This window comes from Jaculus jaculus, chromosome X (genome assembly GCF_020740685.1).
Source record: "Jaculus jaculus isolate mJacJac1 chromosome X, mJacJac1.mat.Y.cur, whole genome shotgun sequence".
Classification (NCBI taxonomy): Eukaryota; Metazoa; Chordata; class Mammalia; order Rodentia; family Dipodidae; genus Jaculus; species Jaculus jaculus.
Genome location: NC_059125.1, coordinates 131,386,325 through 131,414,311, shown reverse-complemented (window position 1 = coordinate 131,414,311; position 27,987 = coordinate 131,386,325). Strand labels below are relative to the sequence as shown.

Sequence of the window (27,987 nt, the reverse complement as noted above, 5' to 3'; positions counted from 1 at the left end):
GCCTGTAATCCCAGTACCTGGAAGGCTGAGGTAGGAGATCACCATAAATTCAAGGTTAGCCTGGGCTAGAATGAGATGCTGCCTCAAAAAAAAAAAAAAAAAAAAAGAAGGAAAAAGAAAAGTGAAAATAATGCACAGTTTCTTCTTTGATGTTTGATGGTTTGGTATCACAGTTAAACATGCCTTACAGAATGAGACAAGAAGTTTTACATCTCTTAACTCTATGCTAGACCTCCCTATATAACACTGGCATTATTTGTTTTTTAAAGGCTTGGCTGAATTATGCTGGAAAATAGCTTTGCCTTTGTTATTAAATAAAATTCGATACACTTTTTGGCATAGAATTAGCACCTGGTATAGGACTACCCAAAAGACTTCACGACTACATGTATAAACTGCTTTTCCCCCCAAAATACTAACTGGTCCCTGAAGATACTGATTCTTTGAATACTAGGCATGTGCACACGTGGAAGTACTTTATAACTCTCAAAGGCAAATCAAGGATTTCTACCAAGTTATTCTCTATTTGATTAAATGAATGGAACCAACGTACACATTATATCACTAGCCCAAAGAATCACAGGTACGGGCAGTCTCATCAATCATTCAATCTGTTTCTCTGGAATGAACCCAGAGGCAAAGGCAAGTACTCTGGACTATATCCCTAGACCCTTCAAATTCTACTTTTTTTGAGGCAGGGTCTCACTCTCTAGGCTAGACTGACCTGGAATTCACTATGTAGTCTCAGGCTGGCCTTGAATTCACAGAGATCCTCCTACCTCTGCCTCCCAAGTGCTGGGATTAAAGGGGTGCACCACTGTGCCTAGCTAAATTTTACTCTTTTGTCATCCTCACAAGACAATCTTTTGAATTCTGGCTTCACAACTATATCCTATTCTAAATTCCCGACAATTTTCACTTGGATTATTAGCCTCTTAAAATTTCATCTCATCTCTTTATTTCTATCTCACTTGAGGTTCTTGTATATGCTGTTCTGTCAAGAATACCCATACCATGTTCACCATGGTACTTTATAACTCAGATCAAGCACCACCAGTTTCTTCAGAAAATTCTTTTGCCCAGGCTGACCTGGAATTCACTATGTAGTCTCAGGGTGGCCTTGAACTCATGGCAATCCTCCTACCTCTGCCTCCCAAGTGCTAGGATTAAAGGTGTGCACCACCATGCCTGGCCTTTATTTATTTCTTTGAGGCAAGCCCAACAGACTCGCCTATTTTTGATGAGAGAGAGAACTGGCATGCCAAGGTCTCCAGCCACTGTAATCAAAATCCAACACATGCACCACCTCGTGCACATGTGTGACCTTATGCATGTGTCACCTTGTGCGTTTGGTTTATGTGGGTCTTGGGAATCAAACCTGGGTGCTTTGGTTTCTCAGGCAAGCACCTTAACAACTAAGCCATCTCTCTCTAGCCACCCCCAACTCTTCTTATTCTTCTTTTTTTAATATTTTATTTAAAAGAAAGAGAGAGTGAGTGAACTGACACACGAGACAGGACCTCTAGTCACTGCAAATGAACTCCAGCTGCATGTACCACCTTGTACCATCTCTGCAGCCTTTTAGAAAATTCTTAAACACATAAACCAGTTCAGCTCTTCTTGCTATGCTCTCTCTTGTAGGTGCTTACATAATTTGTAATTGTGCATTTACTAGTCTGTCTATTACTTCTTTACCAACAGACTGTAAGTTTCATAAAGACAGTCTTGTGCCCATTCTGACCACTAGTGTAAGTCCAGTTCCCAGAACAATACCAACCACAGAGTAAACATACTGGACAAATGAATGCTACTTCAGGGTTACAAAATCAGGAAATACTGTTAGTTATTCCTTATATAACATCCTCAGTATTCAATACTTGCTTAAATACCACTAAAGAATGTAGATCAAGTAAACTAATGCTATCTATTTAGGGGCAGTTACTTACTGACATGTTAAAGAAAAGGACAATTGCTTGCTTACTTGTAAATCCCTCGTGACATGTTTTCAATGTATTTAGCTTTGTCTTGTACCCCACAGTGGTAATGGTACGTTTTAACACAGGCTTTTATTTCACATCCAATAGTAGCACCAGGCTGACTGCAAAGGGTACATTTCTGTTTAGGGAGAGAAAAGAATAATCATAAGCAGTATTTCAAAGTTTAGGCAATTTTACATATTCTATTTTAGTCATATTTCAGTTCAAAGAATACTAGCCATTTTCTTTTGAAAAAAAGTACACGAATAAACCAAACTTATTATATAATACTTAATTAGAGCTGTACTACAAGAGATCAGGCATACAAATACAGATATAAATACAGAGATCAGGCATATAAATATTCAATACTGCGAAATACAACAAAAATTATACATTTTAGCGACTTTACATCTTTTCCTCCTGAGATCAGATCCCTTCTTATAATAACTGGAGAAAAGAAGGTGGAAGCAGGAAAGCAAAGCCCCTGACAGCGGTCATTACAAAGCAGACAGAGGAAGACTAAAGTGTTGAAAATTCTTCAAAACTTCTTGGATTAGCCTTGCCTAAAGAAATGCCCCCAAATTAAAACATGCCTGTCAAAAAGTTAGGTTTCTTAGTCCAGTAAGTTTGAGAAATTAGGTAGAGTGCTTTAGTATACACTTTCTCATGGTCTTTTCTCTGATAAGGAAGGTAAACAGTCTTTAAGTGAACACCATAAATTTTTAATTCTGGGGCCATGAGGGAATAGCATGATGGACTATTTTCCCTATACCTGTACCTACCTACAATAGGTACTGGATTTTATTTTATGAATTTTATTTAATTCATTTGAGGCAAACCCAACAGACTGGCGCGCATGCATGAGAGAGACAGGGAGGGAGAGAGAGAGAAAAGAGAGTATGTGAGAATTGATATGCCAAGGCTTCCAGCTACTACAAGAGAACTCTAGATGTGTGTCACCTTGTGTGCATGTGCGACCTTGCTTGTATCCCTTATGTGTCTGGCTTATGTGGGACCTTGAGGGTAAAAAATGGCTCCTTAGGCTTTGCAGGCAAGTGCATTAACTGCTAAGCCATCTTTTTTTATTCCAGGAATTCCCCACCACCCCTCCCCCCTTTTGAGGTAGGGTCTCATTCTAGCCTAGGCTGAGGTGGCATTTACTAAGTAGTCTAAGGGTGGCCTCAAATTCACAGAAATCTGCCTCCCAAGTGCTGGGATTAAAGGCGTGCGCCACTACACTTGACTAAGAATTTCCTTTTTAAGCAATCGAAATATCAACCAACTGATTTAGATCTGAAGAACAGATCGATCTTTTTCACACTTTAAAGCAGGAAGATTCACAAAGAAAGGGTCATTTCTAGTAGAGTCAGACAAAGCTCATAAACATCTGAAATGCTTACATGAAAGAGTGAAGGGCAAATTCACAATGGATAGACCAGATCCATCATCTGAATCCAAGGATCAGCTACTATACCATACCTGATATGTAAAGTATGGATGATGAGTCTGTCCTGCGAAATTGTCTGTTTTTCTTTCCTTCTTTTTTTTTTTTTTTTTTTCCTCAAGATAGGGTCTTGTTCCAGCCCAGGCTGACCTGGAATTTACTATGTAGTCTCAGGGTGGACTCAAACTCAGGGCAATCCTCCTACCTCTGCCTACGAGTGCTGGGACTAAAGGCCTGTGTCACTATGCTCAGCCCACATGACTTTCTAAAACTAAAATTTGTATTTATTTGCAAGGAGAGAGAGAGAGAGAGAGAGAGAGAGAGAGAGAGAGAGAGAGAGAGAGAGAGAGAAAGAGAGGGAGAGAGAGAGAGAGAAAATGGGCACACCAGGGCCTCTTGTCACTTTGTGTATTTGGCTTTATGTGGGTATTATGGAATCTAATCTGGGTTTTTAACTACTAAGCCGTCTCTCTATCTTGAGTTTTTCTTTCTTTCTTTCTCTCTCTCTCTCTTTCCCTCTCTCTCTCTCTCTCTGTCTCTCTCAGTTTTTCGAAGCAAGGTCTTGCTCTAGCCCAGGCTGATGTGGAATTCACTCTGTAGTCTCAGGATGGCCTCGAACTTACGGAGATCCTCCAACCTCTAGTAACATCACATCCCCTATTATATGACAAATAAATTAAATGTATTCCTTGCTTTAACATATGCCCTACTCTATATTAAATTTCTCAGTAACTAGGTAAATTAGAGATGTGTACTAAAATTTGAGGGGGGCAGAGAGAAAGAGAGACAGAGAATGGGCATGCCAGTGCCTGTAGCTACTGCAACAAACTTCAGACACATGTGCCATCTTGTGCATCTGGCTTTACGTGGGTGCTGGGGAATCAAACCTGGGTCCTTTGGCTTTACTAGGAAGTGCCTTAACAGCCAAGCCATCTCGAGCCCTGGAATGTGTGCTAAATTTAAAACAGGGTCAAAATGAGTGCTATGATCTAAATGAGACATATACATTATCCCCTCCAGAGCTCAGTAAACATGGTGGAAGAAAGAACGGAAAGAACATAAAATTGGAGGGTGGGAAGGTGTACTATGGTACTTTGTGGTGTAGACATGACAAGACCACTGTCCATCAGCTCATAGCAGCTTGGTTATGTACACAAGTCCTGCACATGATGGGTCCAGTCAACATTCTGCTATCAATAGGGAAGGAGCTTAAGAGGCTACTCCCCTTCCCAATAAGCTAATGATGGTTGATGGTTGCCCAGGGAAGGGGAGTTACTCTTTTCTGTGGCGTAGCTACCACTAAGTGGTGAGATGAGGTTAAGTGAGACTGAAGGGGATAAAGGGATAGCTGAGGATAGTGCAAAGTACATAAGATTAAAATACATTATATGTATATATGAGAAAAATTAGATAAAACAGAGAAAATGAATGCAGCATAATACAAATATAAAGACTACAAACCATCCTTTTTCCTCGCTTAATCTCCTGAAGTACAGTTTTAATATCAAAATCTCCAAATTCTGCTCTTGATGTTGTTGTGAGCTGAACAGTGCCAGAAGAAAACAACTAGAAGAAAAATGCAGGCATATCAGCACTCCCAGTTCTTATGCGAAAAGGATCAAACCATATAGTAACAGATGTATTACAGTATTTAATTTCCAGAGCAAAAGATTATTTTTCCTAAATTATCATGTATCAACTCAAATATTTAAAAAAATTATTTTAATAGGTTGATATTGTATATACGTAATTACAATGATTGTAATGGGGAGGTAATATGATGGAGAATGGAATTTCAAATGGGAAAGTGTGGGGGTGGGGAGGGAGGGAATTACCATGGGATATATTTTATAATCATGGAAAATGTTAATAAAAATTAAAAAAAATTATTTTATTTTATTTATTTCAGAGGGGGGGGGGGAGAATAGGCACACCAGGATCTCTAGCCACAGCAAATGGACTCCAGACACACGTATCACCTTGTGCATTTGGCTTTACATGGGTACTGTGGCATCCAAGGCTTTGTAGACAAGTACCTTAACTGCTAAGAAATTTCTCCAGCCCTCAAATATTTTTAATTTTTTTTTTTCGAGGTAGGGTCTCACTCAAGCCCAGGCTGATCTGGAATTCACGATGGAGTCTCAGGTGGCCTTGAACTCATGGCAATACTCCTACCTCTCCCTCCTGAGTGCTGGGATTAAAGGCATGTGCCACCATAGCTGGCTTATTTTTAATATTTTTATGTCTGATTATAATGCAACCCAAAATAAGGTCACTAAAAAATCCCTCAGCAGCAAGAGGTAAGATTAAATGCCCTGCTTCAAACAATAATTACAACAATATCATCACCCTTATGTCACAACTCTTACATTTCCACAAAATTTGGAAAAGTAGTTTGACCTGGAAATTTTTAACTAGTGATGCAGACCGGAAACACCTGCGTGTTTTTCATTTTCAAAACAGACATGTCTGAAATCTACTCCAACCTAACCATAAATGGTATGAGTAATACAGAACAACCTTGTTTAAAAGCATTTAAACATTTGTGCATTTATGTCAGAGCAGGATCTAAGGATGAAAAGGTAAAAACTCATCCTCATCTTATTCTTCACAGAATTTAAGTCTATTAAGGATGGTAAGTTCATAAAATAAATAACTGCAATACAGTGTGTTAAATATAGTTAATAGTAAGAATGGAAAGATAGCCCAGTTGGCAAAGTTCTTGCCTTGCAAACATGAAGACCTTAGTTTAATCCTCAGTAATGATGTTAGGCATGGTATCATGTGCCTGTAATCACAGTGCCAGGGAGGCAAACACAGGAAGATGGTGGCACCTTTAATTCCAGCAATTGGGAGGTGTGGTGTTTTGATTTTGGTGTGCCCCATAAACTTAGATGTGTTGAATGCTAGGCAACCAGCTGATGGAGATTCGGGAATTAATGCCTCCTGGAGACAGTGTATTGTTGGGGGTGGGCTTATGGGTGTTATAGCCAGTTTTCCCCTGCCAGGGTCTGGCACACTCTCCTGTTGCTATTGTCCACCTTATGTAGGCCAGGGGGTGATGTCCACCCTCTGATCATGCCATCATTTCCCCCTGCCATCGTGGAGCTTCCCCTCGAGCCTATAAGCCAAAATAAACCCTTTTTTTTTTTTTTCCCACAAGATGCTCTTGGTTGAGTGATTTCTACCAGCAATGCAAACCAGACTGCAACAGGAAGCAAGTCTCAGACTGGCTTCGAACTCACAGCAATCCTCCTACCTCTGTCTCCCAAGTGCTGGGATTAAAAGATATATATATATATATATATATATATATGTATATATATATATATATTTCACCTCCTGAGATTGGATCTCACTCTAGCCCAGGCTGACCTGAAATTCACTATGTAATCTCAGGATGGCTTCAAACTCACAGCACTCCTCCTACTGCTGCCTCAAGTGCTGGGATTAAAGATGTGTGCCACGACACCTGGCTAAAGGCTTATTTATTTTAGAGAGAGCCCGTGCGCACACATGCGTGATAAAGATGGGGAGAAAGAATTGGCATGCCAGGGCCTCAGCCACTGAAATCAAATTCCAGACATTTGGGCCACCTAGTGGGCATGTGAGACCTTGTGCTTACCTCACCTTTGTGTGTCTGGCTTACATGGGATCTGAAGAGTGGAACATGAACTGAATCGGGGTCCTTAGGCTTCACAGGCAAGCGGGTTAACCACTAAGCCATCTCTCTAGCCCTAAAGGCTTTGTTTGGAGACAGGGTCTGTCACTGGCCTGGATCTCCTCAATTTGAGTGATATATATATATAAATATGGTATTTATTAGGGTGTAAATGGAGGCCTATTATGTTTACAAAGATGAAATTCTGCAGGGTGTGGTGGTGCACACCTTTAATCCCAGCACTGGGGAGGCAGAGGTAGGAGGATCACCATGAGTTTGAGGCCACCCTGAGACTACATAGTGAATTCCAGGTCAGCCTGAGCTAATGTGAAAACCTACCTCAAAAAAAACAAACAAAAGAAGATGAAATTCTTACAGTTGTGAAAGATTTATGGATAATCTTCAATACAGTTAACTATAATTAGTATTATTTCAAATTCTCCAATATATAAGCATATTTTTTTCAAAGGCTAATTTTTAAAAATATTTATTTTTTTATTTATTGCTTATATTTATTTATTTATTTGAGAGCGACAGAAAGAGAAAGAGGCAGACAGAGAGAGAGGGAGGGGGAGGGAGAGAGAGAGAGAATGGGCACACCAGGGCCTCCAGCGACTGCAAACAAACTCCAGATGCATGCACTACCTTGTGTATCTGGCTTATGTGGGTCCTGGGGAATCAAACCTCAAACCAGGGTCCTTAGGTTTCACAGGCAAGCACTTAACCACCAAGCCATCTCTCCAGCCCCTAAAATATTTACTTATTTGACAGAAAGAAGCATAGATTAAGAGAAAGGGGGGGGGGAGGATGGGTGTGCCAGGGCCTCCAGCCATTGCAAATGAACACCATGGTCCTGGGGAATTGAACCGAGGTCCTTTGGCTTTGCAGCCAAATGCCTTAATTTCTAAGCCATCCCCTAGTCCCAAAGACTTTTTTTTTTTTTTAATGAGAGAGAGAGAAAACAAAAAACATGGCATGTCAGGGCCTTGGCCACTGCAAAAAAAAAAAACCCCACAAAAAACACCTTCAGATGCATACGTCACCTGGTGCATCTGGTTTATGTGGGTCCTGGGGAGTCAAAACTGGGCTTCACAGTTAATCACTTTAACCACTAAGCCAAATACCTCTCCAGGCCTCAAATGCTAAATTTATTATGATTTGGGATTATAAGATATTACTATTTATATCTCTAAAGTGTTAATGCTGGAGAGATAGTACTTGGTCATCAGCTATATGATTTAAATTAAAAAACAAAACAAAACACTGGCTCAGTAGTTACAGGTGCTTTCCTGCAAAGCCTGCTGGCCTATGTTTGATTCCCCAGCACTCAGATAAAAATCCAGATGCCAAAAGTAGTAGAATCATCTGGCACCAAGAGTACCTGGGGTACCCTCCTCCTTCCATACATATGCAAATAATAACTAAAACTTAATTTTTTTCTTTTGTTTTTTCGAGGAAGGGTCTTGATGTAGCCCAAGTTAATATGGAATTCACTATGTAGTCTCAGGGTGGCCTCAAACTCATGATGATCCTCCTACCTCTGCCTCCCAAGTGCTGGGATTAGAGGCATGCACCACACCTGACCAATGAAACTATTTTGTTTGTTTGTTTGTTTATTTATTTATTTGAGAGAGAGAATGAGAATATGCACATCAGGACCTCTAACCACTGCAAACGAATTCCAGATGCATGCACCCGCCTTATTCATCTGGCTTACATGGGTACTGGGGAACTAAATCTGGATCCTTAGGCTTCACAAGCAAGTGCCTGAACCACTAAGCCATCTCTCCAGCCACATTATAAAACTAATTCTTTTAAACATTTTATTTTTATTTATTTATTTGAGACAGAGAGCTATAGAAATAGGCAGGGAGAGAGAGAGAAAATGGGCACGCCAGGGCCTCCAGCCACTGCAAATGAACTCCAGATGCCCAGATGCATGACCCCCCCCCCCACCCAGTGCATCTGGCTTACATAGCTCCTGGGGAGTCAAACGTAGGTCCTTTGGCTTTGCAAGTACCTTAACCACAAAGCCATCGTTCCAGCCCAATAAAACTATTTTTAACAAAATAACCATAGTGGGCTTGAGAGATGCTCAGCATTTACAGTCGCTTGCACACAAGGCCTGATGGCTGGGTCTGATTCTCCCCAGTGCCCATGTAAAGACAAGTGCAGAGTAGCATGTGTGTTAAGTTCAGTTGCAGCAGTGAAAGACCCTGGTGAACCCATTTCTCTCTCTGCTTATAAATAAATAAAATAACCATGCTTACCATGCACTTATAATGTGCAGCTGCTTTTTTGGCATTAAATATATGCAGTTTTCCTCGTGCTTCATTTTCTTCCTCCCCTACATGACAAAATCCACATTTAGGTCTGGTGTCACTAGGACTGCTTCTGTGCGGAGACCTATCTCTCTGTAAAAGCAAAAGAAAACACTTATAATGCTCTTAGTATTTTGAGCCTATTTAACATGCCCAACAATAAGACTTACATATAGCTATAGCTTAAATGAAATAGGTTGCACCAAAAAGTAAGAATGCAACTGCTTTCTACTTACATAGGAACTGCTTTCCATTTCATCTGTCCCATGGGAAGATGTGGACTTGGTATCTTCCGACAGCCCTTTCAAGTTAGTTTTCCTTGGTCTTCCTTTGCGACTTTTCTTTTTGTTTTTTGGGGATGAGGGCTCCAGTTCATGCTCATTGAAACTTTCTTCTAAATCAGCTGCTTAAAAATAAATAAAAGCTTTATATGGATCAATCTTTTTAAAAAAAAAAAAAACAATTATTTATTTATTTATTTATTTATGACAGACGAGAGAGAGTGGGTGTTCCAGGGCCTCTAGCCACTGCAAACTCCAGACGCATGTGTCACCTTGTGCATCTGGCTTTATGTTGGTACTGGGGAATTAAACCTGGATCCTTAGACCTTTGCAGGAAAGTGCCTTAACTGCTGAGCCATCTCTCCAGCCCTATATGGATCAATTGTAAGATTAGCATTAATTTATTGGTCTTTGGTATGTATGTTTTATTTATTTATTTTTTAGAATGCACATGCATGAGAGAGACAAGAGAGAGATTTTTTTTTTTTTTCGAGGTAGGGTCTCACTCTAGCTCAGGCTGACCTGGAATTCACTATGGAGTCTCAGGGTGGCCTCAAAATCATGGCGATCCTTCTACCTCTGCCTCCTGAGTGCTGAGATTAAAGGCGTGGGCCACCACACATGGCCTGACAGAGAGAGATTTTTAGGGAGAGGGAAAGAGGGGAGGGAAGAGAGAGAGAGAGAGAGAGAGAGAGAGAGAGAGAGAGAGAGAAAGAAGAGAGAATTGGTGCACCAGAGCCTCAACCACTGCAATGGAACTCCAGATGCTTGTACCACCTAGTGGGCATGTGTGACCTTGTGCTTGCCTCACCTTTGTGCATCTGGCTAATAGGGGAGCTGGAGAGTAGAACATGGGTCCTTAGGCATTGCAGGCAAGTGCCTTAACCATGAAGCCCTCTCTCCAGCCTCATTTTATCCTTATAATGAAATTTCCCCTAGAAATGAGACATGATCTATAGTATATTCAACAGAGCATAAAACAATGTTTCAGATAAATGAAACTAAAATGAAAAACAAATGTTTTATTATTGTCAATTGTACTCTTATTTCCTTTGAATTTGTAATTCTGTGAAAAATGAATTGGGAGACTGAGGTAAAATGATCACCATGAATTCAAGGCAACCCTGAGACTACATAGTGAATTTTCAGGTCAGCCTGGCTAGAGCATAGAACAAGACCCTACCTTGAAAAACAAAACAACAACAACAAAAAAAAACCAAACAAACAGGACTTCCAGTTAAGATGGAGGCACAGGAAACACACCAAAGCAGCCTAGGGGAGAAACAACCAAACAAAAACCCAGCAAAAAACACACTCTTCTACTAAAAAGTGAGGTGTGTAAGAAATTATCAACTGCAGCAGAGAAGTAGGAGACCTCCAGAGTGTCTACAGATCACAGAAGCAGGCAGAGGTGGCTGCAGCAGCGGCAAAACCAGGTCTGTGTGGCCACAGCAGTAAGGCTAGGCCTGAGCTGCAGGAAAAGCCAGGTGAGGGGATTCTCCACCCACATCAGAGCTCCTTGCAAACTCAGGAAACGTGAAGGGAGAACAGCAGGGACCGAAAGAGGTGCAGCTTGTGATGAACAGAATCGCAAGGACCAGTGGGAGAACTTCAGCCACCACCCACAGCCTCCCGGCCCCCACCACCAGTGCAAGCGCCAGCAAGCACCAGAGACCTGGGGAAGGGAGCTCACTTACACAGCACCCAGCACAGGCAATCAGAGCAGTGACCCAGCGACCCAGCCACCCTACCTGAGCCCACAGCGCAGCACAGAGGGACCCAAGCACGAGCTCAGCATAATTGGGATCAAAACCATTCCAGAAGGTAACTGGGATTAATTACACCAGGTCAGTACCCGTCAAATAAGCCTTGTATATAGGATTGAATTGGAAGTGCTAATTCCACCTTCCATGTCAGCATAAATTATATGTTAAGTGTGATGGATAGTTGGATTTGCCATTCATAAATAAGCTATATTTTGGGCTTGTCAATTGTCACTTCCTGATTTATAGTGCCTTTGTTTCCTCTTCTGTCGTTCATTAGGGAAGGGTCTCACTTGGTCACAAGCTGACTTGGAACCTTCAATAGACCAAAAATCTTAGCCTCCTAGTAGACAGGATTAAGGGTGTAGGGTAAAACACATCTTAAGGGACTATGACTTTGTTAGAAGATCTAGTTGTCATAATACCTACTCTTGCAAAAATACTCTGCAGTTTTTCACTGAATGTGTACATTGTTTAGTTAAATTTTAGAATCTGCCTATATTTTGTTCCACTCAGTTAACTTGAATACTCTCATCGCAGGCAAATCCAATATCTAGGGTCACTTTTGTAGTTACTCTGAGAGTCTTAAGAGCCACACCCAGCACCTTAAGCTTCTACCCTGAAGATATACAACATTAGATTGATTGATACATCTAATAATACTGCAGATACTTAGAAAATCCTAGCAAAAAAAGAGAAAATCCTAGCATTAAATTAGTCCAAGATGCAAAAATATGTAATTTTAACACAAGAAACACAAAAAATCAAGACAGTATAAATCCACTAAAAAGTATTAACGCATCAGAAATGACCTCCAGTGAGACTGATTTAGAGGAAATGCCTGAAAAAGATTTCAAAAGAATGATTATAAATATGTTCAAAGAAATCAAAGAGGAAATGAAAGACATAGGAAACCAATTTAATGAAATGAGGAGGTCAATGCAAGACATAAATAAGTAAATAGAAATAATAAAGAAAAATCAGTCAGAATTACTAGCAATGAAGAACACAGTCAATGAAATAAAAAACTCTGTAGAAAATCTCACCAGTAGAAGGGATGAAGGAGAGGAAAGAATATCTAAACTAGAAGACCAAGTGACAGATCTAACACAGTCCAACAAAGAGAAAGACAAGCTAATAGGAAAGTATGAATGGGAATTTCAAGCTATTCAGGACACTATGAAAGATCAAACCTAAGAACTCAGGGTATAGCAGAAGAGTTTCACTCCAAAGGCATAGTAGGCATTTTTTTTTAAAATTATTTATTTATTTGAGAGCGACAGACACAGAGAGAAAGACAGATAGAGGGGGAGAGAGAGAATGGGCGCGCCAGGGCTTCCAGCCTCTGCAAACGAACTCCAGACGCGTGCGCCCCCTTGTGCATCTGGCTAACGTGGGTCCTGGGGAATTGAGCCTCGAACTGGGGTCCTTAGGCTTCACAGGCAAGCGCTTAACCGCTAAGCCATCTCTCCAGCCCGATAGTAGGCATTTTCAACAGAATCATAGAAGCAATGCACATAAGAGAAGCCCATAGAACATCAAACAGACAAAACCTGGAATGAACCTCTCCTCACCATATTATAATAAACTACCAAACATACCAACCAAAGAAAATATCTTGAAAGTAGTCAGAAAACTCAAGTCACATACAAAGGCAAGCCCATCAGGATCATAGCAGTTACTCAACACAAACTTTAAAAGACAGAAGGGGCAACGGGGGTGGGGGGCGGGGGAGGAGGGAGGAGGAGGAAAGAGGCAGCTGTGTGGGGTAGAGGGCCGGTGCCCAGGAACGAGCAATTGAATTCCAAACACAAACATCGGCAGGAGCGGGCGCAGCTCCGAGCCCCCCCCCCGCTGCCCCCCCCCCCCGCAACACGCCAACAATGTGCCATGTCACGCCAACAACATGCCACGTCACAATCCAAACGGCGGAAGGAGTACAAATGCGGGGACCTGGTGTTTGCCAAGATGAAGGTTGTTACCCACACTGGCCGGCCCGGATTAACGAAATGCCTGAGGCAGCCATGAATTCCACAGCCAACAACTATCGTCTTTTTTATTGGGGGGGGGGCGTGGGACCTGTTCCCTTAGGTGGGGTCCAAGGAGAAGTTTGGCAAGCCCAACAAGAGGAAAGGGTTCAGCGAGGGGCTGCGGGAGACTGCGAACGACCCTACAGTCAAGGCAGGTCTACAGCAGTATGGAAGAGCCGTACCTGGAGCCAGAACCGGAAGCCACAGGGGTAATGGTGATAGGAAGGGCAACAGTGATGAAGAAGGGAACCTGGTCATAGAGGAGCCGGCCAAAGAGAAGAATAAGGGGGTACTGAAGAGGAGAGCAGGGGACCTGTTGGATGGCTCCCCTAAACGTCCCAAGGAGTTAGAAGACCCTGAAGGGGAGGATGAGGAGGTGGCCACCTTGGAGGGTGAGAGACCCCTTCCTGTAGAGGTAGACAAGAATAGCACCCCCTTTGGCCAGGTCTGGGTGCTACCTGAGAAACTGGCCATGGCCTACAAGGTGCGAAACCTTTTCCCACCCAACCCATTCTTCTCCACTCACTGCCCCACGTCTAGCCTAGCCCCAATTATTGACCTGCCCTCACCCTCAGGTCCCTCCTCTACCCCATGGTCCGAATCAGGGTCCTGCGTAGACTTGTCTCCCAGGGCTTCTGTTGGGGGGGGGGGACGTCTAGGATCCTATTTCCATCTGCTGACATCTCTCCTGTCCCACAGGAATTCTGTGCTTTGGGCTGGGTTGGGGCAAGAGTGGAAATGACTGAGCGGAAGTGATTGAGCATAAACTCCAGTGTGGGAGGGCTGGGTGGTATCTCCTCAGTTCCTGTCCCCTGTTTGCATAACTATTTTCCCATCTGCCTAGATTCAGTAAAAAGGGGACAGGTTGTGGGAAAGGGGCTGTCTTCTATAAATTCTTAGTGATCGAAAACTCTCAGTCTTCTTTTGATGACCCCAGGAGTTCTGGGAGTAGTTAGACTTTGAAGCTTCCAAGTTGTTAGGACCAAGGACCTGGAGAGAGCTGACACCTGAAGGGCTGACTCACCTATTCTGTGGGAGCTTGGAACACCTAACCCTCTTAAGGTGGGGTGACCTAGGGAGGGAGGGCCCTGCATGCCCTCTTCCCACAGTGCTCAAGGCCAGCCTGCAGCCAGATAGATCACCCAGACATGAAGACACATTTTTTAAGGAAATGTTTTTAATAAAAGAAAATTACAAAAAAAATCCCCCCCCAAAAAAAGTCAGAAGGGCTTGGAATGATGCATTCCAAGTTCTGAAAGATAACAACTGTCAACCAAGGTTACTTTATCCTGTAAAGCTATCCATTCAAATAGACGATGAAATAAGGACATTCCACAACAAAAGCAGGCTAAAGGAATATTTGAAGACAAATCCAGCTCTACAGAAAATACTTGACAGGATCCTCCATGCTGAAGAGAAAGAAAAGCACACATATAAGGAACCTGAAAAAAAGCAAACCATACTCAAATACTAGTTAATACAAGAGAGCAAAGGTAAAACTGAAGAACTACAAAACGAAAAAATGGCAAAAATAAATACACACCTTTCAATAATAACTCTTTTAAAACTATTTATTTATTTGTATTTATTATTTGACAAGAGAAAGAGAAAGAGAGAGAGATTATGGGCATGCCAGGGCCTCCATGCACTGCAAACAAACTCTAGACACGTGCACCCCCTTGTGCATCTGACTATCATGGGTCCTGGGGAATTGAAACTCAGTCTTTTGGCTTTGCAAGCAAATGCCTTAACCACTAAGCCATCCCTCCAGGCCAATAATAGCTATTAATATCAATGGCCTCAATGCCCCAACCAAGACATAGGGTTGCAGACTGGGTTAAAAAGCAAGATCATTCAATTTGTTGCCTCGAAGAAACTCACCTTTTTTTCTTCATTTTTTAAACATTTCTAATTATTTATTTGAGAGTGACAGACAGAAAGAGAGAGAGAATGGGGGCTGGAGAGATGGCTTAGGGGTTAACCGCTTGCCTGTGAAGCCTAAGGACCCCGGTTCGAGGCTCAGTTCCCCAGGTCCCACGTTAGCCAGATGCACAAGGGGGCGCACGCGTCTGGAGTTCGTTTGCAGAGGCTGGAAGCCCTGGCGCGCCCATTCTCTCTCTCTCCCTCTATCTGTCTTTCTCTCTGTCTCTGTCGCTCTCAAATAAATAAATTAATTAATTAAAAAAAAAAAAAGAAACGCCTCTTTGTCGGGTCGTCAGCTTTGGGCCGCTTGCCATCGGGATGACGGGATGACGTAGTAAAAAATAAATAAATAAATAAATAAAAAATAAAAACAAGAGAATGGGAGCACCAGGGCCTCCAGCCACTGCAAATGAACTCTAGATGCATGTACCACCTTGTGCATCTGGCTTCCATGGGTACTGGGAAGTTGAGCCTCAAACTGGCGTCCTTCGGCTTCACAGGCAAGTGCTTAATTGCTAAGCCATCTCTCTAGCCAGAAACTCACCTTTCTACAGAGGATCTTTGGGTGAAAGATTAGAAAATGGGTGTTTCAAGCAAATGGGCCTAGAAAACAAGCAGGGGTTGCTATACTAATATCTGACAAGGTAGACATCAGTCCAACATTAGTTAGGAAAGATAAGGAAGGTCACTTTATACTTATTAAAGGCACACTCCAACAGGACATTATAATCCTAAACATATATGCACCTAACATGGGGGCTTCCAACTTCATCAAACACACACTATTAGAACTAAGGTCACAGATAACACCAAACACAGTGGTAGTGGGTGACTTCAACAACCCACTCTCATCAACTGACAGGTCATATGGGCAAAAAAACAGAGGTGCATGTGGATTAAATGAGGTCATAGAATAAATGGACCTAACAGATATTTACAGGACATTTCATCCAAACGCTACAGAATACACCTTCTTTTCAGCAGCACATTCTCTAAAATAGACCATATATTAGGACATAAAACAAATCTTAACAAGTACAGGAAAATTGAAATAATTCCTTGCACTCTATCTGATCACAATGGGATCAAATTACAAATCAATAACAAGAAAAGATATACAGCATACCCAAAATCATGGAAACTAAACAATACAGCACTAAATGAAGAATGGGTCAGTGAAGAAATCAAGAAGGAAATCAAAAAATTCATAGTCAAATGATAATGAGAACACAACATACTAAAACCTTTGGGACACAATGAAGGCAGTCCTAACAGGTAAATATAGGTTTAAGTGCCTATATTAAGAAATTAGGGCTGGAGAGATGGCTTAGCGGTTAAGCGCTTGCCTGTGAAGCCTAAGGATCCCGGTTTGAGGCTCGATTCCCCAGGACCCACGTTAGCCAGATGCACAAGAGGTGCTCACATCTGGAGTTCGTTTGCAGTGGCTGGAAGCCCTGGCGCGCCCATTCTCTCTCTCTCCCTCTCCATCTGTCTTTCTCTCTATGTCTGCCACTCTCAAATAAATAAATAAAAAATGAACAAAAAAAATTAAAAAAAAAGAAATTAAAAAGGTCTCAAGTAAATGACCTAATGCTTCACCTTAAAGCCTTGGAAAAAGAAGAACAAGGCAAACTGAAAATCAGTAGAAGGGAAGAAATAATAAAGACTAGGGCATAAATTAATGAAATAGAAATCCAAAAGAAAAAGCCCACAAAGAATCAATGAAACAAAGATACCTACCTAAATTAAATCAAGATGAGATAAACCACTTAAATAGACCTATAACAAGTATGGGGATCCAAGCGGTTATCAAAAATCTCCCAACTTGGGCTGGAGAGATGGTTTAGCAGTTAAGCGCTTGCCTGTGAAGCCTAAGGACCCCGGTTCAAGGCTTGATTCCCCAGGACCCACATTAGCCAGATGCACAAGGGGCACACACATCTGGAGTTCATTTGCAATGGCTGGAGGCCCTGGCACGCCCATTCTCTCTCTCTCCCTCCCTCTCTCCCTCCTTCTCTGTTTGTCACTCTCAAATAAATAAATACAAATAATTAAAAAAAACCTCCCAACTAAAAAAAGTCCAGGCCCAGATGGAGCACTGCTGAACTTTACCAGACCTTCAGGGAAGAACTAACACCAATGCTTCTTAAACTTTTCCACAAAATAGAAAAAGAAGGAATCCTGCCAAACTCCTATGAAGCCATCATCATCCTTATACCAAAACCAGGCAAAGATAGAACAAAAATGAAAACTACAGACCAATCTCCCTACGAACATACATGTAAAAATTCTCAACAAAATAATGGCAAACAGAATACAAGAATACATCAGAAAGATCATTCACCCTGACCAAGTAGGCTTTATCCCAGAAATACAGGGATGGTTCAACATACACAAATCTATAAATGTAATGCATTATATAAATGGACTGAAGGACAAAAATCACATGATCATCTCATTAGATCCAGAAAAGGCATGTGACAAAATCCAACATCCCTTCATGATAAAAGTCCTACAGAGACTGGGAATAGAAGGAACATATCTCAACATAATAAAGGCTATTTATGACAAGCCTACAGTCAACATAATACTAAGTGGGGAAAAACTTGAAGCTTTTCCACTAAAATGAGGAACAAGACAAGGGTGTCCACTGCCCCCACTTTTATTTAATATAGTACTGGAATTCTTAGCCATAGCAGTAAGGAAAGAGACACACATAAAAGGAATACAAATTGGAAAGGAAGAGATCAAGTTATCATTATTTGCAGATGACATGATTCTATACATAAAGGACCCTAAAGACTCTACCAGCAAACTGTTAGAGCTGATCAACACATTTAGCAATGTAGCAGGATACAAATAAACACAGAAACCAGCTTTCCTATATGCTAACAACAAGCACACAAAGGATGAAATGAGAGAATCACTCCCATTCACAATTGCATCAAAAATAAATAAAGTACCAAGCTGGGAGTGGTAGTGTACACCTTTAATCCCAGCACTTGCGAGGCAGAGGTAGGAGGATTGCTGAGTTGTACATAGTGAATTCCAGGTCAGCCTGGGCTACCTCAGAAAGAAAATAATGTGTGTACTCTTTAGACAGTACAGGAACAGAATAAGATCAAAATATACTCACCAGGCATGGTGGTGCATGCCTTTAACTCCAGCACTCAGGAGGCAGAGGTAGGAGGATCACCATGAGTTTGACCACCCTGAGACTACATTGTGAATTCCAGGTTAGCCTCGGCTAGTGTGAAACCCTACCTCGAAAAACCATACACAAAGTATACTATGTGTATGTATGGAAATGTGATAATGAAATCCATTACTTTTTTGAATTAGTATATGCTAACAAAAAACACATCTCAATCCAAAATTGTAAAAATATTGTAACATTTAAAGTAAATTCTTGGGCTGGTGAGGTGGCTTACCAGTTAAGGTGCTTGCCTGTGAAGCCTAAGGACCCAGGTGTGATTCCCCAGGACCCATGTAAGCCAGATGTACATGGTGGCGCATGCACCTGGAGTTTGTTTACATACTTACTCATTCTCTCTCTCTCAAATAAGCAAATAAAAATTAAATATTAAATTGTATTACTCACTTTCAAATTATGAAAGAAATAGCTGCATAAAAGAAATAAAAACTCTTCCTTCTACCTTCTACTTAGACCTGCGGAGCATGTCCAGCTGGCTCCTTGGCCAGCATCCTTCCCTGTCCCTGGGAAGTAACCACTGTAAACTACTTCCTTTCTCATCTCTAGAGGTTGGTTAACTGCCGCAGTTTGAATTTTGGCTCTGAGATCTACCTCAGAAGATTCTTGAATAAATTACTTGAGTATGTTAACAAAGGTACTTAAAACAGAGCCTGTCACATAAGACATTAAATGAGCTATGTATATTGGGCTGGAGATATGGCTTTGTGGTTAAGGAGCTCACCTGCAAGGGCAAAGGACCCAGGTTCAATTCTCCAGGACCCACATAAGCCAGATGCACATGGTGGTGCATGCATCTGGAGTTCATTTGCAGCGGCTGGAAACCCTGGTGCACCCATTCATTCTCTCTCTCGCTCTCTTTCTCTCTCTCTCTCAAATAAATAAATAAAAATAAAATAAACATAAATGTGAGCTTTATTTCCAAGTATGCAAATGTTTCTAAAAGATTTTTAAATATTTGTTGTTTGAACTACAAATGGCATTCAAAGCCTACTATTTTGTATCTTGCCTTTTCTCTTTTACGTAGCCTGACAACCTTCCATGTCAGTACATATACATTTACTTTCTTCCTTGTAAGAAATGCTCATGATCCATTGTATTTAACCAGCCTTTATTACACAACCCATTACTTTCATTGTTCTGCTACTACAAGCATTGTAATGACCATTGTTTTTCCATTTGTCTTTACTCACCTATGCAATATCTTAACAGCTTTCAAAAACACATATATATGCATGCATATACATTTAAGTTGGAAATTCAGCATAAGAGCAAATATGTGAAATGTTGAGATTCTACTATGCTAGACATGCTATGCTATTTATGAGATTTACTTCAAATTAATTCAGATGGGAGATGATGAAACAAAAGGGGCTATGAGCTGAAGAATGCTGACTGGCAGATGGCTGCAGGAGGGCTCATTTTGCTGTTCTCTCTACTTCTGTGTTTGAAGTTCCTACAATGAGAGTTTGTAGAACATGGTAAATCAAAGATGAGCATATGTTAATTCCTACTTAATAAGTTAGGGTAAGGCTTGATTAGACAGTTCTAACAAGCTCCCAGATAATGCCAATTCTGCTGGCTAATAGACAACATGATGGGAAGGAAGGATCTGTGCTACTTACTTCTTACTGCTAACAAGAGACAACTCGTACTCATTCTACCTCATGCAGCAGACCTTTGCTTAGCATCCACCTTGCATGTCTCACGCCAGCTTTCAACTGTCCATAGTGGACAAGCAACACCTAGCCACTCACTTCCTGGATCTTCAACGATGTTCTTCATCAAACACCCAATTCCGAATCACCAACAATGGCTACTTTTCCGAGTATTTTCTGTGCCACTGTTCAACCTTACCAGGACCTTCCAATACGCTCTTTCCTATTTCTTCTTCTCCTGACTTCACTTCCTCCTATCCAGCTCAAATTTCTCTCTTGCATGTATCTTAAACTCCTTCATTAGCCTGTTTCTTATTGAACACACTTGACAAAACTCCAATTACTTTACTTACTCAATTTTTCTGCTTTTTTGAGACAGTCGTACACTACAGCCCAGGATAGCCTCAAATTCATAGCAATCCTTCCATCTCAACATCCCAACTGTTGAGGTTCTAGACTGAACCACAACATCTGGCTAAATCCTCAAGTCTGAATCAATCAACTGTCTGTCTACTTTCTCCACCATACCATGGATCCTGAGTTGACAGAGGAAATGTCATATGGCCTTGTAATCAGGTACCATTACATAAATTCATGGATGCAAACTTCAACTGGGTCTCCAACTTAGTCTGGAAATATTGTATTTCTCTAGGTAAATTTCCTCTTTCCATCATCAATGTTAACTCTTTCAAACCTCTGTCCTTCACTTCCAACCCTTATCCACTCCCTATATTTTTCTTCACAGAAAAAAAAAAAAACCACAGAGCAAATAGTAACCAACTATCTTCTTCCTTCTCCCTTATTAAAATTGGGATATCACTCTGCTAAGATAACCATTTTGTTTATATGATGATTTCTTTCCTGTCCTTTCAATGGCTTCCACGTAAGTTTTATGCATTAAGTAGCACTCACTTGCCCCATCAAAACCAAGAGCCAATTAAGTAAAAGAAGCCAATCTAGAAAAGCCATCTACTATAGAACTCCAATCACATGGAATTCTGGAAATGGCAAAACAATGGAAATAGTAAGAAATCAGTGGTTTCTGGGGGTTCAGAGTAAAGACAAGATGATTTTTAGGGCACTTTCACTAGTATGCATGACAATATAAAAGTGGATATGCATCATTATAAACATGCAAAACTCAACAGAAGATTCGATACTAAGGGTGAATCTACATGTAAACGGGCTTAAGATGATGATGCATTAATTCTGCTTCACAAATTGTGACCAATGTATCCTTTGGTATGAGATTTTGACAAGAGAGCCTGAGTTTTGTTACAGATACGGATAAAGACGTATATGGGAATTCTGTATTTCCCATCAGTTTTTGCTGTGAATTCAATATTACTCTAAAGAGTAAGATCTAGCCTTGCAGTGTAGCTTGGGAGTAAAGCACAAAGCCCTGAGTCCATGCTTAGCACAAAAAGAAAAAAACTTTCTTCTCATTATTATGATGCCCCACACAAGCAAACACATTAGAGGGCTTACACCTTTGTTCCTTGTCTCAAAGTCCTCATCCCTTAGTGGCTTATGTCCCTACTATTCCACTCAGAGTGGAGCACTCTATAAAGTCACCAAATGTCACTGGACCAGTGGGTGGGTGTGTGTGTATATATATATATATTTTTTGGGGGGGGTTCAAGGTAGGGTCTCATTCTGGTCCAGGCTGACCTGGAATTAACTCTGTCATCTCAGGGTGGCCTTGAACTCATGGCAATCCTCCTACCTCTGCCTCCCGAGTGCTGGGATTAAAGGTGTGCGCCACCACGCCCAGCTCCAGTGGATATTTTTAACAGCATATAATGTAGGCCACTTAGTTCCTGCTGGCACTATGGCCTTTCTTCCCTGTCTCCTAGGACTAAATACTGACTTTCCTCTTACCTCTCTAGCCCTTGTTTTTCCTTCAGCAGGTCCATCCTTCTACATCCAACCTTTAACTGCTCCTTCTTCAAAGTTCAATCCTAGGTCCTGTTCTCTTCTCAACTCTCCTTAGGGGATTTTTCTTCTAATCAAAGACTCTCTATATTCAAACCTGCTGAATCTTTATCATTACCTCAAGACTCTATTCTGAAAACAAGGGCAATATAATTCTACTTATTTGATGCTCCAACTTAGTAACACATAGGTTTCTCAAACTTGGCCTTTGAAATGCTAACCTGAGTCCAATCCTCAGTGACCATGTAAAGCTGGAAATGAAGTGGTACACTACCCTGTACTCCCAACACACCTATGGTAATGGGAGAGGGAACCAAGAGAATGCAGACACTCACAAGCAGCAACGACAAGACAGACCTTGTTTCAAAGGATGGCAGGAGAGAAGAATCACCCCAAGGTTGATTTCTGATCTCTGCACACCTGAAATGGCATCTATATGCCAAGTGCACAAAAGTCTTAATTTGAATGAAACTTCTTCATAGGTAAACCTCCCATGAATGTGTTCTGTATATCTTATGCATGCTATCTATTATAACTAATTGCTCTCAAATTATGACTTCAGGTTTTTTGGTGACACAGGCAAATCTACTTTATCTCTAGTTCATGAGCCTGTGTGTAATTCTAGAACTATCCTCAGCTGTGACCACGAATAGAAAAAATTACTTTCAATCAGAAATGCTTTCTTGAATGGAAGAGCCAAAGGAAGGGTAGGACTGCTTACGTGGTCCCCCCAGACACAAAATGGCCTGGATATCCATGACCTCATAGTACCTGACACTACCTACACAAGACCATCATAATAGGAGGAAAAGATCATGACATCAAAATAAAAGAGACTGGTTGATATGATGGAGAATGGTGTTTCAAAGGGGAAAGTGGGGGGGGTGCATTACCATGGAATTTTTTAATAATCATGTAAGTTGCTAATAAAAAATTTGAAAAGAAAAAAAATGCTTTCTTGTTCATTTTAAACATTTCACTTGTATTTTTTCTGTTTTTAGTATTTATTTGTGGGCATATGTATGTTGTATATGGTGTGTCAAGGATGTGTGTGGAAGTCAGAGGACACCTTGATGTGTTTCTCCTCATCTTCCACATTCTTGAGACAAGGTCTCACTTGCCACTGTTGTCTGTGAGTTCCAGATTTTCCTGGTTTCTCCTCCCATTTCTTTTTTTTTTTAATTTTTTTTTAAATTTTTTTTATTTATTTATTTGAGAGCGACAGACACAGAGAGAAAGACAGGTAGAGGGAGAGAGAGAATGGGCGCGCCAGGGCTTCCAGCCTCTGCAAACGAACTCCAGACGCGTGCGCCCCCTTGTGCATCTGGCTAACATGGGACCTGGGGAACCGAGCCTCGAACCGGGGTCCTTAGGCTTCATAGGCAAGCACTTAACCGCTACGCCATCTCTCCAGCCCTCTCCTCCCATTTCTTTAGGTGCCTGCAATTACATATGTTTGTGCCTGTGGAGGATCTCAACTTCAGTTACCAAGCTTTCAAAGAAGCACCTATAACCGCAGAGCAATCTCCCTACCCCTCAAGTCATTTTATAGTTAGCCTATATAAGGTCATCACCACTAATAGGTAAATAGTCACAGTTCCTGGGCCTGAAAATGTAATAATTTAGGGACATGGTAATAACTCAAAACTTAGGCAAAAAGCTGAAATACTCAGGGCTATAGAGAAAAGAAAAAAATACTTTGTTAATTTTTTAAAGTATAATTTTTTTCTATAGCAAAATTGCTGACCTGAGTTTTGAGTATTTAATATGAAAAAACAGTAAACTGGGAAAATTAAATTGCTACATTACACAACTATTTTTGAATTTAATACTAACAGTTTACATTGCATAAGTCGAACATGACAGGCTGCGTTTTCCAGCATTTTTCACATATGAAGTATCCGAACTACCGGGACACAGATAGCAAATGTTGAAGGAATTGTCACAGGTACCAGTCCCTTTGCTCTAGAGACTAGTGCAGCACACCTGTTGAAGCTAGCCCTAAAATACCCACCACAAATTACAACAAAACCAAACAAGTGTTCATCAGAACAGCTGTTTCCAACAAAGCACTCACTATAAAGTGAGTCTGAGCTAGACAAATGTTTTATAAGCCAAAATTCACTAACCCCTGTGATGTGTTTGAAATGTGAAGTTATGCCTCAAATTCCAACATAGGATTATAAATACTGTATACTGAAACAAGAGGCCCTAATGATCTACAGAGACCCCAAAAGTCAAGACAACTCATACGATCTGAAGTTAAGAGTAATACTACTATTTGTATTAAAATAAAAGTTGTCTTGCCGGGCGTGGTGGCGCACGCCTTTAATCCCAGCACTCGGGAGGCAGAGGTAGGAGGATCGCCATGAGTTCAAGGCCACCCTGAGATGGCAGAGTTAAATCCAGGTCAGCCTGGCCCAGAGTGAGACCCTACCTTGAAAAACCAAAAAAAAAAAAAAGTTGTCTTGTAAGTGTGAAACTTGATTTCTCTCACTAATAAGATTTAAAGAGCAAACAGGTAGTCAAAATCATTCCTTTTACATAGTCTGCAGTGACTTTTCTCCACCACTAGATGGTACTATGGGCTTCAAAATCCGGACAATTAAATGGAAGACAACTGTATTAATAAGTATATATAAATCATCCTTAAATAACTCAAGTATCCTGATCCAATATGTTCACATACTTATGTATTAATCAGATCATGAATCTTAATTCTCAGCTATTAACATATATGGCCATCATATCATTAAGAGGGTATTGAATAAATACTGTTAAAACCTGAAGGAATGAAAAATGGGAAAGATTACTTGTATAAATATTTCCCTCTTATGTTTATATGTATGTACATATGTATGCATATACATGTTTGTATGTGTGCAGAAAACAGTACTGTTACTCATATTTTATTTATTCAAATTTCTGTTGAAAAATAAGTGGCTAAATGGCATACCTTCAGAGTTATGTGCAGTCTTCTTATGTTTTCGACAATAAACCCTGTGATGAAAAAAATGAAGGAATACAAAATTATGAAATATGCAAACTAAATTAATTTTTCAAATTAATAAAATGGGATTTAGTTAAGTGCTAGGAATATTGACTACTGTCTGCTCAACCCTAAAGGAGACCATTTTGTATCACCACCTTCAAGGATCAGGGAACACTACAGAAGGGGCAAGGGGCAGAAAGAATGTAGGAGCCAGAGGACAGGGAAGAACGCCAGGAACTCATGGCAACCGCAGTTACTTACACAAGACATGAGCAAGACTGGGCCCCACAGGAAGTCACAATGGGAGAAGGGCTCACGAGGCCCCATCTGTTCTTCAGTGACGTGGAATCTGGCAAGCTGCCCATGCTCCAGTAAATACCCTACCTATGCTCACCCCAGCAACCCTAACTTAACTCAATGGGTCACAAAAACTGAAAGGAGGGGGAGGATGAGTTGGGAAGAAGAAGGGGCTCAACAGGTATAGGAGAGGGATAAGAGAGGACAATGAGGTGTGAATATAATAAAATATATATATATATACACACACACTGAGATGAGCGTGGTGGTGCACACCTTTAATCCCAGCACTCGGGAGGCAGAGGTAGGAGGATTGCCATGAGTTTGAGGCTACCCTGAGACTACATAGTGAATTCCAGGTCCTCCTGGGCCAGAGTGAGACCCTACCTTGAAAAAACAAAACACACACACACACACACACACACACACACACACATTTATAGGACTGTAAACAAATTAAACAATTCTTAAGGTGTATACTTTACCTCATTCACAAACAGGATCCAAAAAAACTTATTATATAAAACAAGCCAGGCGTGGTAGCGTACGCCTTTAATATCAGAACTTCTGAAGCAGAGTAAGAGGACTGCAATGGGTTCAAGGCCAGCCTAAGACTACATAGTGAGTTCCAGGTCAGCCTGGGCTACAGCAAGACCCTACATCAAATAAACAAACAAACAAACAAACAAAAAACAAAAACAAAACCCAAAACTCCTACATAATTTTTTTAGACATTAAATTGTTTATCAAAAGTATTGCTTATGGGATGGAGGGATGGCTTAGCAGTTAAGGTTTGCCTGCAAAGCTAAAGGACCCAGGTTCGATTCCCCAGAACCCACATCAGACAGATACACAAGAGGGTGCCTGCGTCTGGAATTCGTTTGCAGTAGCTGGAGGCCCTGGTGTACCTATTCTCTCTCTCTCCCTCCCTCTTTCTCTGTCAAATAAATAAATAAGGGCTGGAGAGATTGCTTAGCAGTTAAGGCATTTGCCTGCAAAGCCAAAGGATTCCAATTCAATTTTCCAGGACCCACATAAACCAGATGCACAAGGGAGTGCATGCACCTGGTGTTCATTTGCAGTGGCTGGAGGCCCTGGTATGCCCATTCTCTCTCTCTCTGTCGTTCTCTGTCATAAATAAATAAATAAAATATATTATACTTAAAAAATAAAGTATCTTTTTAAAAAGCATTGCTTATAATGATGAAATATTTGGGGGGAAAATTTTGAAAGGCCTAAAAAAGAGTATGTAATTTTTAATTTTTATTTATTTATCAAAGAGGAAAGAAAGACACAGAGAGAATTGGCACACTAGGGCCTCTAGCCACTGCAAAGGATGTCGAGATGCATGTGCTACCATGTACATCTGCCAGATGTGGGATCTGGGGAACAAAACTTGGGTCCTTAGGCTCTGCAGGCAAGTACCTTAACCGCTCAGTCATCTCTCCAACCTAAGAGGAGAATTTAAAGAGAAGGGCTGGGGAGATGGCTGAGCAGTTAAGGCACTTGCTTGCAATACCTGACAGCCCAGGTTCGATTCCTCAGTACCCATGTAAAGCCAAATGCACAAAGTGGAGAATGTGTCTGCAGTCCATTTGCAGTGGCTAGAGACCCTGGCATGTCAATTCCCTTTCTCTGTCTGTTTCTCTCTCTCTGTGTTTGTAAAATACATAAATATTTAAAGAGAAGTTCAATAGTTACATGTAAATTCCTTGTGAAGGTTTTTCTCGGATTTGAGCCTTGTCATGCAACGCACAGTGGTAGTGGTACGTCCGGTGACAGGTTTTCACATCACAGCCAATTGTGGCTCCAGGACAATGGCACAAAGAACACATCTATAGGACAAAAAAAAAAAATCAAAGTGTGACTTTGCAAATACTTTGATTAACAGGTTAATAAACACATATAAATTTCTGTCAAGAAAAACAATGTGGTTATTGAAAAAAATTGTAATTAATGTTACTTTTCCTAGTTTCTTTACTAGAAATAATCTGAATGTATGTTTTTGTTTATTTGGAGGCTGGGTCTCAGTTTTGTACAGAGTGTTTTAGAACTCACTCTGTAGCCCAGGCAGGCTTTGAATTCAGTGATCCTTCTACCTCAGCCTTCTGAGTGCTGGCATTAAAGTTATGTGTCCATGCTGGGCTTAGAAATAATTTCAAGAAAATGATTCTGGAAAAAAGTAAGTAAAATTATGCTGTTTGTTTATCCATTAAAAATAGAATGTTTGGGCTGTAGAGATGTGTGGTGGTTAAGGCACTTGCCTGCAAAATCTCAGGACCCAGGTTTGATTCCCAGTACCCCCATAAACCAGATGCACAAGGTAGCACATATGTCTGGGGTTTGTACACAGTGGCTGGAGGCCCTGGCACACCCATTCTCTTTCTTGACCCCCCCAATATATAAAACAAAAAAAAATAGGGCTGGAGAGATGGCTGAACGCTTAAGGCGCTTGACTGTGAAGCCAAAGGACCCAGGTTCGATTCTCCAGG

The 27,987-nt window shown here is 41.0% G+C and overlaps 1 protein-coding gene and 1 pseudogene across 5 annotated transcripts in view; one reads left to right on the top strand and one right to left on the bottom strand.

The window, feature by feature from the left end:
* Nucleotides 1-27,987, bottom strand: part of Phf6 (PHD finger protein 6) — a 74,385-nt gene that overhangs the window by 16,811 nt on the left and 29,587 nt on the right. For 4 of the 5 annotated variants that reach the window (XM_045140912.1, XM_045140911.1, XM_045140913.1 and 1 more), the window contains 6 exons: nucleotides 27,197-27,330; nucleotides 25,163-25,206; nucleotides 9,642-9,811; nucleotides 9,355-9,498; nucleotides 4,885-4,989; nucleotides 1,982-2,115 (listed from right to left, as the gene is read on the bottom strand). In XM_045140912.1, the coding sequence (XP_044996847.1) occupies nucleotides 1,982-2,115; nucleotides 4,885-4,989; nucleotides 9,355-9,498; nucleotides 9,642-9,811; nucleotides 25,163-25,206; nucleotides 27,197-27,330 (731 nt within the window). The remainder of the gene's footprint in view (nucleotides 1-1,981; nucleotides 2,116-4,884; nucleotides 4,990-9,354; nucleotides 9,499-9,641; nucleotides 9,812-25,162; nucleotides 25,207-27,196; nucleotides 27,331-27,987) is intronic. The other variant, XM_004653984.2, reaches the window with a different exon arrangement.
* LOC105943775 lies at nucleotides 13,403-14,235 on the top strand (annotated as a pseudogene).